Here is a 12,326-nt window from a genome sequence, read left to right as displayed (position 1 = left end):
AAGTAGTGCTGCAGTGAACATTGGGGTGCATGTGTCTTTTTGAATTATGGTTTTCTCAGGATATATGCCCAGGAGTGGGATTGCTGGGTCATAGACAACCCTCAGAAAGGGAGAAAATATTTGCAAACGAAGCAACTGACAAAGGATTAATCTCCAAAATATACAAACAGCTCATGCAGCTCAATATCAAAAAAACAAACAACCTAATCAAAAAATGGGTTGAAGTCCTAAATAGATATTTCTCCAGAGAAGACATACAGATGGCCAACAAACACATGAAAATGTGCTCAACATCACTAACTACTAGAGAAATGCAAATCAAAACTATAATGAGGTATCGCCTCATACTGGTCAGAATGGCCATCATCAAAAAATCTACAAACAATAAATGCTGGAGAGGGTGTGGAGAAAAGGGAACCCCCTTGCAATGTTGATGGGAATGTAAATTGATACAACCACTATGGAGAACAGTATGGAGGTTCCTTAAAAAACTGTTTCCAATATATTAAAATGTTGGTTATCTTCATATAATAACACCTTACTTAGCAAACAATTTCTGTGTGTGATATAGGTTGTCATGCGGTGACTGTTTATTCATATTTTAGACCCATTTCTGAAGAAGAGACATTGTCGTGCAGCTGAAAAAATAAAAAGAACTTTGGAACCAGGCAGACTTGAATTTAAATCCTGGCTGTGCCACATAGCAGCTCTTACCAGAAGTCAAGAGTGATCTTAACTTTTCTGAACCTCAGTTTATTGATCTATGAAACGGGAGTAATAAGAATACGACCGTAATTGGGATGTTGGGAGGATGTAAAGGTAGTTGTATGTGCTCAACACATGGTAGCCATTGTAATTAGACCCCACCAGGGCTGTCCCCAGATCAGCCCTCCTTGTGCCCTTTGCAGCCCAACACTTGTCACACTTACCTTGGCCAAGCACCTTTGGGCTCCTAAGGCTCCCCCTGCCTTCAGGCACAATGAGAGAGGGAGTCTGCAGACTGGCAGGAAGCCTGGCCAGAGGTGCTGCCCTCTCAGCTGGCTGGTCCAATGGCTAAGGTCCAGCCTGCTTGTCTGATTACCATCTCCTTTCCCAACAGGTCTCTGAGATCTGGAATAAATATTTGGACAATCACTATCAAGTCCTCTCACAGGTTCGCACCCAACAAATAGATCTACTAGGCAAACAATTTGAGACCGACACTGGCTTGGGTAAGTGGCAGTTCTCCCTAGCAAGCAGAGCAGTGACTTCATCTCTTCTGATCCACAGACTTTTCCCCTCAGAGGGAGAGCAGCTGTCCCTGTGGTGGGGCACATCAGTGCCATCTTCCCATTTTGCCAGTGGGCAAACTGAGACAGGGGGATCAAAGAGATTTGACCAGCGGTGGGAAGAATTCAGGTCCCTAGCATCACACACAGCCTTGCAGGGGGGTTAATAAGGGACAGATCTGGAGAAAAAAAAGACCCTGCCAGAGCCCCCTGAGATTCCTGCACAGCATCCATTTTTTATGTGTTATTCCTCCAGACTCCACACGGAAGTCCCATTGCTCATTTGCTCTGGTGCCTTATCCTCTTCCTTTACTGGACAGTGAACTTCGCAGTGGCAGGACTGAGTCTGATTCATCTCTCTACCCACAGCTCAGCAAAGGGCTGAAGGCTGAGTACAGCATCATTCCCTCTGAGATCATAAAAAGAGATGGAAGATCTAGTTTCTTCTCAAAAGAGACATATAGTATAGTGGGTGAGACAGAAACTATGTGAAAGAAAAGAAAACTTCTACAAGTACAAATTATATTACAAGCTGAGTCCCAGAATGAAGAGGTGAGGACAGTTGGATGGTGTTGGAGAGGGAAGACTTCTTGGAGGAGAAGTTTTGAGCTACGGTTCAAAAAATTAATAATTTTATTGAATTTTCTCTCGTTATAAAAGCAGTTCATGTTAAAGCAGAAAACTCAAAAATCATAGCTATCCAAAGACAGCCAACCTTAACATTACAGTGTATGGCTTTTCTGTCTTTTTCTCTAAGCTTAGCCTCACATGGGGAAAAGCAGAAAGGCTACTGCTTAAGCATCTTTGGATTTGGGGAAGAAGAATTAAGGTGCTGTGGCTGCCAGAAGCTCCGGCTCCCTCCTTTTGCTATAGAATGGAAGCTGAGTTGGACCCAAGAAATCCCACCATGACAAATTCCCTGTATTGGGGGCCTAAGAGATCTAGTTTAGGATTCTGAAAGAAAGAAAGCTAAACAACTCTGGGACCTGTAGGAATGAGTTTTTTGGTTTTTTGGGGTTTTTTTAGGTTACTCTGATAATGACAGGCTGGGCAGAGCTGGTGAACTGCCTGAAGGACAGGTGCCCTAACAGGGTGCTTATCCCTGAGGGTAGATGCAGCTGCCCTAGAGCCTGTTTCTTCTTTCCTCCCTTTCTTTCCATTGCAGATGAAGCCCAGGAAGCAGAAGCCATTCAGATCCTGACTTCAATCTTGAACATTCGAGAATCTACATCTGACAAAGCCCCCCAAAAAACAATCTTTGTTCTAAAAATCCTGTTCATGCTTTACTACCTGATGATGAATTCTTCAAAGGCAAGTTCCCCTAGAAAAGAAGCATGTCTAAAATGGAGGGAGAAATTCCTCTAGTTGATTTCAGCTGTGTTTTGCCCAATTGCACTAGCTTTTGCCCTCAGAGTAAGCCTTCACTCCAAAAAAGTTCACATGCTCATGACATTTCTTAGGTGTTGAGTCCAACCTGCACAATGGAAACGGGGTTGTCTTCTTCCCTCAAGGGGGCCACCCTAAGGTTGCACAGGTTAACTGAGGCTGGGGCAGTGCTGGGAAGCCTGCAGGGAAGAAGGGCTCTGGGGAGTCCTTGGGGGGATGGAGTAGTTGCCCTAACCATACTCAGGTAGTGAGTTCCCTGTTGCTGGAGGGATCCAGGCAGAAATAATTCAAAAGGTATTATTTTGAGGTATTATACAAACTCAAATTGTAAATATTTATGCACCCAACATAGGAGCACCTCAATACATAAGGCAAATGCTAACAGCCATAAAAGGGGAAATCGACAGTAACACAAAATTGTTTTTAAGTGCTTATTATGTGGCAGTCACTAGCCTAAGTACTTTACATGAATTATCACTTTTAATTCTCATACTAACTTTACAAAGAAAGTATTTCATTATTCCCACATTACAGATAAGGAAACTAAGGCCCAGAGAGGGTCCATTGCTTGCCCAGTTTCTTATAGACAGCAAGTGGCAAATCTCAGGGTTCTTGATTTATTGATTGACTGATCCACTCATTCATTCAGGTATTTATTGAGCTTCTACCATTTGCAAGGCACGGTTTTAGGAACTGGGGGTGCAGTGGTGAACCACCAGCCAAGTTCCCTGTTTCCAAGTAACTTACGTTTTTCTGGAGGAGGGGAAGTCACAATAAACAAGTAAACATATAAATGTGTAATATAATTTCAGAGAGTGAAAAGCACTACAAAGAAAAATAAAGCAGGCAAGGGGAGAGAGGAGGGAGGACGTTTGGAGGAGGCCTTTCTGTGTGGGTGACATGGGAAAATTTAAGATGTCCTTCCCCCGCTCCCTTCCTCCCTTCCTTTCTTCCTTCTTTCCTTTCATCAGCAAACTTTTACTAAGCACCTACTGTATACCAGGGCCTGGAAGAGCTCCCAGTCAGTGGGTTAAAATAGAGTGTGATAGCAAAGCCCAGGGCCCTGTGGGAGCACAAAAGAGGGACAGCGGCCCTATGTGGGATGGGGGTGAGAGAGGTTAGGGAACAGGGAACATTTCCATTGCATGTCCAAGTTTACAGTGGACAAAGCCCCTTTTCTACATTTCAGGGTCTCATTTTCCATTTAAGGAAGTCATTCCCCCAAGGTGTGTTAAGGGTGTTAGGTCTGCAAGAGGTCCTTAGAGAAAAGGGACACATCTATCTACTCAGGATTGGCACCTCGCTTCCTTCAGGTCTGGACTCAGCTGTCTGCTTTTCAATAAGGCTTTCCCTGCCCTCTGTCTGAAACGGCAAACCCCCACTGCCACCATTAATGCTTCCTGTTCCCCTTCCTGCTTTATTTTTTTCCTTAGCATGAATCACTATTTAAGATACCATCGCATTTTACTTATTTGTCTTGTTTATTGCCTCTCTCCCCCACTATATTGTCAATTTCACAAGGGTAGGAATTTCTGCCTATAGTCACAGTACCTGGAACATAGTAGCCTTTCAATAAATATGTATTGAAAGACAGGAAGGAGAGAAAGAGGAAAGGAAGGAAGGATGAAAGTAAGGAAGGGAGGAAGGAAATAAGGGAGGAAGGAAATAAGGGAGGAAAGAAGAGATGGAGGGGAGTGAAAGCACGTGCTTGGCTTCCTGAGGCACCCCTTTCCCCTTTGCGAGTAGAGCCATGTGGCTGACAGGGTCTTGGTGCTCCAGCCAGGTGTGAGGCCTGAGCCTTTGAGGTGGGAGAGCTGAGTTCAGGACACTGGTCCACCAGAGACCTCCCGGCCCCTCGTAATATCAATCGGCGAGAGCTCTCCCAGAGATCTTCGTCTCAATGCTAAGACCCAGCTCCACTCAATGATCATCAAGCCCCAGTGCTGGACATCCCATGCCAAACAACTGGCAAGACAGGAACACAACCCCACCCATTAGCAGAGAAGCTGCCTAAAAACATAATAAGTTCACAGACACCCCAAAACACACCACCAGATGTGGTCCTGCCCACCTGAAAGACAAGATCCAGCCTCATCCACCAGAACACAGGCACCAGTCCCCTGCACCAGGAAGCCTACACAACCTACTGAGCCAACCTTACCCACTGGGGGCAGACACCAAAAACAATGGGAATTTCAAACCTGCAGCCTGTGAAAAGGAGACCCCAAACCCAGTAAGTTAAGCAAAATGAGAAGACAGAGAAATACACAGCAGATGAAAGAGCAAGATAAAAACCCCCCAGACCAAACAAATGAAGAGGAAATAGGCAGTCTTCCTGAAAAAGAATTCAGAGTAATAATAGTAAAGATATCCAAAATCTTGGAAATAGAATGGAGAAAATACAAGAAACATTTAACAAGGACCTAGAAGAACTAAAGAGAAACCAAACAATGATGTACCACACAATAAATGAAATTAAAAATTCTCTAGAAGGAATCAATATCAGAATAACTGAGGCAGAAGAAAGGATAGGTGACCTGGAAGATAAAATGGTGGAAATAACTACCACAGAGCAGAATAAAGGAAAAAGAATGAAAAGAATTGAGGACAGTCTCAGAGACCTCTGGGACAACATTAAATGCACCAACATTCGAATTATAGGGGTCCCAGAAGAAGAAGAGAAAAAGAAAAGGACTGAGAAAATATTTGAAGAGATTATAGTTGAAAACTTCCCTAATATGGGAAAGGAAATAGTCAATCAAGTCCAGGAAGCGCAGAGAGTCCCATACAGGAAAAACCCAAGGAGAAACATGCCAAGACACATATTAATCAAACTATCAAAAATTAAATACAAAGCAAAAATATTAAAAGCAACAAGGGAAAAGCAACAACTAACATACAAGGGAATCCCCATAAGGTTAACAGCTGATCTTTCAGCAGAAACTCTGCAAGCCAGAAGGCAGTGGCAGGACATATTTAAAGATGAAAGGGAAAATCCTACAACCAAGATTACTCTACCTAGCAAGGATCTCATTCAGATTTGACAGAGAAATTAAAACCTTTACAGACAAGCAAAAGCTAAGAGAATTCAGCACCACCAAAGCAGCTTTACAACAAATGCTAAAGGAACTTCTCTAGGCAAGAAACACAAGAGAAGGAAAAGACCTACAATAACAAACCCAAAACAATTAAGAAAATGGTGACAGGAACATACATATTGATACTTACCTTAAATGTAAATGGATTAAATGCTCCAACCAAAAGATGTAGACTGGCTGAATGGATACAAAAACAAGACCTGTATATATGCTGCCTACAAGAGATCCACTTCAGACCTAGGGACACGTACAGACTGAAAGTGAGGGGATGGAAAAAGATATTCCATGCAAATGGAAATCAAAAGAAAGCTGGAGTAGCAATTCTCATATCAGACAAAATAGACTTTAAAATAAAGACTATCACAAGAGACAAAGAAGGACACTACATAATGATCAAGGGCTCAATCCAAGAAGAAGATATAACAATTGTAAATATTTATGCACCCAACATAGGAGCACCTCAATACATAAGGCAAATGCTAACAGCCATAAAAGGGGAAATCGACAGTAACACAATCATAGTAGGGGACTTTAACACCCCACTTTCACCAATGGACAGATCATCCAAAATGAAAATAAATAAGGAAACACAAGCTTTAAATGACACATTAAACAAGATGGACTTAATTGACATTTATAGGACATTCCATCCCAAAACAACAGAATACACTTTCTTCTCAAGTTCTCATGGAACATTCTCCAGGATAGGTCATATCTTGGGTCAGAAATCAAGCCTTGGTAAATTTAAGAAAATTGAAATCATATCAAGTATCCTTTCCAACCACAAGGCTATAAGACGAGGTATCAATTACAGGAAAAACATCTGTAAAAAATACAAACACATGGAGGCTAAACAATACACTACTTAATAACCAAGAGATCATTGAAGAAATCAAAGAGGAAATCAAGAAATACCTAGAAACAATTGACAATGAAAACACGACTACCCAAAACCTATGGGATGCAGCAAAAGCAGTTCTAAGAGGGAAGTTTATAGCAATACAATCCTACCTAAAGAAACAAGAAAAATCTCAAACAACCTAACCTTACACCTTAAGCAATTAGAGAAAGAAGAACAAAAATACCCCAAAGTTAGCAGAAGGAAAGAAATCATAAAGATCAGATCAGAAATAAATGAAAAAGAAATGAAGGAAACAATAGCAAAGATCAATAAAACTAAAAGCTGGTTCTTTGAGAAGATAAACAAAATTGATAAACCATTAGCCAGATTCATCAAGATAAAAAGGGAAAAAACTCAAATCAATAGAATTAGAAATGAAAAAGGAGAAGTAACAACTGACACTGCAGAAATACAAAGGATCATGAGAGATTACTACAAGCAACTATATGCCAATAAAATGGACAACCTGAAAGAAATGGACAAAGTCTAAGAAAAGCACAACCTTCCGAGACTGAACCATGAAGAAATAGAAAATATAAACAGACCAGTCATAAGCACTGAAATTGAAACTGTGATTAAAAGTCTTCCAAAAAACAAAAGCCCAGGACTAGATGGCTTCACAGGTGAATTCTATCAAACATTTAGAGAGGACCTAACACCTATCCTTCTCAAACTCTTCCAAAATATAGCAGAGGGAGGAACACTGCCAAACTCATTCTACGAGGCCACCATCACCCTGATACCAAAACCAGACAAAGATGCCACAAAGAAAGAAAACTACAGGCCAATATCACTGATGAAGCTAGATGCAAAAATCCTCAACAAAATACTAGCAAACAGAATCCAACAGTGCATTAAAAGGATCATACACCATGATCAAGTGGGGATTATCCCAGGAATGCAAGGATTCTTCAATATATGCAAATCAATCAATTTGAAAAACCATATTAACAAACTGAAGGAGAAAATCCATATGATCATCTCAATAGATGTAGAAAAAGCTTTCGACAAAATTTAACACCCATTTATCATAAAAACCCTCCAGAAAGTAGGCATAGAGGGAACTTACCTCAACAAAATAAAGGCCATATATGACAAACCCAGAGCCAACATCATTCTCAATGGTGAAAAACTGAAACCATTTCCACTAAGATCAGGAACAAGACAAGGTTGCCCACTCTCACCACTATTATTCAACATAGTTTTCAAAGTTTTAGCCACAGCAATCGGAGAAAAAAAAGAAATAAAAGGAATCCAAATCGGAAAAGAAGAAGTAAAACTGTCACTGTTTGCAGATGACATGATACTATACATAGAGAATCCTAAAGATGCTACCAGAAAACTACTAGAGCTAATCAATGAATTTGGTAAAGTAGCAGGATACAAAATTAATGCACAGAAATCTGTTGCATCCCTATACACTAATGATGAAAAATCTGAAAGACAAATTAAGGAAACACTCCCATTTACCATTGCAACGAAAAGAGTAAAATACCTTAGAATAACCTACCTAAGGAGACAAAAGACCTGTATGCATAGAACTATAAGAAACTGATGAAAGAAATTAAAGATGATACAGACAGATGGAGAGACATACCATGTTCTTGGATTGGAAGAATCAGCATTGTGAAAATGACTCTACTACCCAAAGCAATCTACAGATTCAATGCAATCCCTATCAACCTACCAATGGCCATTTTCACAGAACTAGAACAAAAAATTTCACAATTTGTATGGAAACACAAAAGACCCCGAATAGCCAAAGCAATCTTGAGAAAGAAAAATGGAGCTGGAGGAATCAGGCTCCCTGACTTCAGGCTATACTACAAAGCTACAGTAATCAAGACAGTATGGTACTGGCACAGAAACAGAAATATAGATCAATGGAACAGGTTAGAAAGCCCAGAGATAAACACACGCACATATGGTCACCTTATCTTTGATAAAGGAGGCAAGAATATACAATGGAGAAAAGACAGCCTCTTCAATAAGTGGTTCTGGGAAAACTGGACAGCTACATGTAAAAGAAGGAAATTAAAACACTCCCTAACACCATACACAAAAATAAACTCAAAGTGGATTAAAGACCTAAATGTAAGGCCAGACACTATAAAACTCTTAGAGTAAAACATAGGCAGAGCACTCCATGACATAAATCACAGCAAGATCCCTTTTGACCCACCACCTAGAGAAATGGAAATTAAAAAAAAAAAAATGGGACCTAATGAAACTTCAAAGCTTTTGCACAGCAAAGGAAACCATAAACAAGACGAAAAGACAACTCTCAGAATGGGAGAAAATATTTGCAAACAAAGCAACTGACAAAGGATTAATCTCCAAAATATAGAAGCAGCTCAACATCTAAAAAACAAACAACCCAATCCAAAAATGGGCAGAAGACCTAAGTAAACATTTCTCCAAAGAAGACATACAGATTGCCAACAAACACATGAAAGGATGCTTAACATCACTAATCATTAGAGAAATGCAAATCAAAACTACAATGAGGTATCAGCTCACCCTGGTCAGAATGGCCATCATCAAAAAATCTACAAACAGTAAATGCTGGAGAGCGTGTGGAGAAAAGGAACCCTCTTGCACTGTTGGTGGGAATGTAAATTGATACAGCCACTATGGAGAACAGTATGGAAGTTCCTTAAAAAACTAAACATAGAACTACCATATGACCCAGCAATCCCACTATTGGGCATATACCCTGAGAAAACCATAATTCAAAAAGAGTCATGTACCACAATGTTCATTGCAGCTCTATATACAATAGCCAGGACATGGAAGCAACCTAAGTGTCCATCGATAGATGAATGGATAAAGAAGATGTGGCACATATATCCAATGGAATATTACTCAGCCATAAAAAGAAACGAAATTGAATTATTTGTAGTGAGGTGGATGGACCTAGAGTCAGTCATGCAGAGTGAAGTAAGTCAGAAAGAGAAAAACAAATACCGTATGCTAACACATATATATGGAATCTGAAAAAAAGGTTCTGAAGAACCTAGGGGCAGGACAGGAATAAAGACGCAGACGTAGAGAATGGACTTGAGGACACGGGGAGGGGGAAGGGTAAGCTGAGACGAAGTGAGAGAGTGGCATGGACATATATACACTACCAAATGTAAAATAGATAGCTAGTGGGAAGCAGCCACATAGCATAGGGAGATCAGCTCGGTGCTTTGTGACCACCTAGAGGGGTGGGATAGGGAGGGTGGGAGAGAGATGAAAGAGGGAGGGGATATGGGGATATATGCATACGTATAGCTGATTGACTTTGTTTTACAGCAGAAACTAACATGCCATTGTAAAGCAATTATACTCCAATAAAGATGTTAAAAAAAATGAAAGTGATCTGTTCATTAATGAACTTAGAAAAAAAAATGTTTAAAAAAAAAAGAAGAAGAAGAGATGGAGGGGGGAAGGGAGGGAGGGCAGAAGGGCCAGGTAGAGCCTGTCCCAAGATGTCCTCTGAAGCTTCTTTCCAAGTCAAAACTCTGGGCTGCTTGGCCCCTCAGATGGCAATTTACTTGTGGCACCTTTCACTTCTATGCCTCCCAATGTTGGTTCAAAGGGCCCTGAAATGTAGAAAAGAGGCTTTGTCCACTGTAAACTCAGTGAACATGTTTTCCCGTTCCCTAACCCCTCTCACCCTCATCACACATGTGTGGCTAGCTGTGAAGACCCAGTGTATGTTCACAAGTTCCCACAAAGAACTCAGTGGCTGGTGTGAGAAGCTGAAGGGTCCTTTCCCATGTTTTTGGGGTCGAGCAGAGGTGGGGCTTCCAATGTAATGCTTTTCTGTGACAACTTCCTTTTGTCACTGCAATTCTATTTCAGGCAGAGGAGTACGCCATGAGAGCCCTGGATCTAGCCAAAGAACAGCAGCTCAGTGTCCATGAACAAAACACCATTCAAGACTTACTAAATCTCATCTCAGCTGAGGAAGCTCATCACATTACATAGTGACCCAAGAGCTCTGCATCATGGACTATTGAGCATCTAATGTATTCCAGCCTTGCATAGCTGCTTTGAGGTGCTATGAATTGCTGAAGTGCCCACCCTCTTCCCCTGGGATTGCACTCATAGCTGTGTTTTTATTGTTTCACAGCATATGTTGGGAAATATAGAGCTTTTGGCATAGAAATCAGTAAAACTCTTGTTTATCATGACTTTGATAAACTCTTGTTTATCACGACTTTGAATAATGTGCTACCAGTTCACTAACAAGGTATTTATAATTAAACTGCAAATAGTTTATCCTATTTCTCAGAGGTCTCCCAGTGATGCATTCTTCATAGATCTTTGCCAAAGAAAGGGGTAGGGAATAGAGCTATATTGGAGTAAAGTTTCTCTATTCTACTGTAATTAAGTTAGCATTAATCTGAGGTAGATTGTGATTAAAATGCCCATTATAATTCCTAGAGCAATCACTAAGGAAAGTAATCTAAAAAACAGTTAAAATCAACAAGGAAATTAAAATGGTACACTAGAAAAGATCCACTTAATGCAAAAGAAGGCAGTAAAGGAGGAATGGAGGAACAAAAAGATGTGAGACATATGGAAAACAAATAGCAAAATGCAGACATAAATTGTAGGTCTTTGCCAGAAAAGGCCCCTGGGCCTTTCAAGGAGCTCCAGTATGGATTGGCCGAGTTACCATTCCACATTGGTGTCTCTCTTCTCAGACAATTATTTGAAGGGGATGTGAGCCATCTATACTGTCTAGGGGGGAAGTACTCTGGAAGGTCCCCTGTGATGTAGGGGACAGAGTGTAGGCATTGGAGCAGACATGCCTGGGTTCAAATCCCAGCTTTCTCACGTAACAGCTCTGTGACCTTGATTCACCGCCTCCCACCCCTCCACACACACCCAACCTCCTCATTATGTTCTAAAATGGCCCAGGTGTGGCCATGGCTGTATCAGCTAGTGCCATCGAGGACTCTGGTCATTTAGCGCATCCTTTTTTTCTCCAGACTCACTAAGCAGCCTGCCCATTACCACTTTGCTTCCTGGGTAGATCTGTACCAGGGAGAGGTTATGCAAATCAAGGACCTGTGGGAGAGTTTTATGTTCCTCACTTACATTAATTCCCTCAGGCACATATAATAAAAATATGTCAGATGGCCACCCTGCACCTTCAGGTCTAGGTAAAATCCGCTTGGGGCATTCTTATGCTTCTGCAAGATGGCTGTGAAGTCCCAGGGCCTTACTTTTCTGTCTCTCACTTCAGTTTTTAGCGTCGATTATCAATACTTTGTCACTCTCCACATCTTGTCTTGTAGCTGTTTTTTTCATCTCTTTAGGGACACATCCCTTCTTCTTGATTCTCACCTCCTAACCCCAGATATGAGCCAGCTCCTTCAAATAGATGTTGAATGAAGATTGGAGTGAGGAGAAGGACCAATGGCTCTTCGGCAGATAATTTAAAAGAAAATATTAGAACTTCCTTGTTCTAAAAAAGTCCTTCAAAGTCCATTTCATTAAACTCTAGTTCTCTTCTTTACCATAGTCATTGGCCCCTTTCTCTTTTTCCCCCCTCCCTTAGCTGTTTTCTGTTCTCTCCACCCCTGAATTCTGTTCATGATTCCTTTCCCATCGAGTATATTTATAAAATTACTGTTTCAATTTATTGTTCCTATTGACTGATTTTCCTCTTGG

At 41.0% G+C, this 12,326-nt stretch overlaps 1 protein-coding gene across 2 annotated transcripts in view; it reads left to right on the top strand.

Annotated features, from left to right (window-relative positions):
• Positions 1-11,407, top strand: part of ZMYND12 (zinc finger MYND-type containing 12) — a 35,472-nt gene extending 24,065 nt beyond the window's left edge. For both annotated transcript variants that reach the window (XM_036867443.1, XM_036867449.1), the window contains 3 exons: positions 1,100-1,211; positions 2,434-2,579; positions 10,506-11,407. In XM_036867443.1, the coding sequence (XP_036723338.1) occupies positions 1,100-1,211; positions 2,434-2,579; positions 10,506-10,631 (384 nt within the window). In that variant the 3' untranslated portion in view covers positions 10,632-11,407. The remainder of the gene's footprint in view (positions 1-1,099; positions 1,212-2,433; positions 2,580-10,505) is intronic.
• Positions 11,408-12,326: the final 919 nt, after the last annotated feature.

The sequence above is a fragment of the Balaenoptera musculus genome, chromosome 1, assembly GCF_009873245.2.
Source record: "Balaenoptera musculus isolate JJ_BM4_2016_0621 chromosome 1, mBalMus1.pri.v3, whole genome shotgun sequence".
NCBI classification, from domain to species: Eukaryota; Metazoa; Chordata; class Mammalia; order Artiodactyla; family Balaenopteridae; genus Balaenoptera; species Balaenoptera musculus.
Note: the sequence above shows the minus strand (reverse complement) of the source record. Positions and strands in the feature narration are given on the sequence as shown.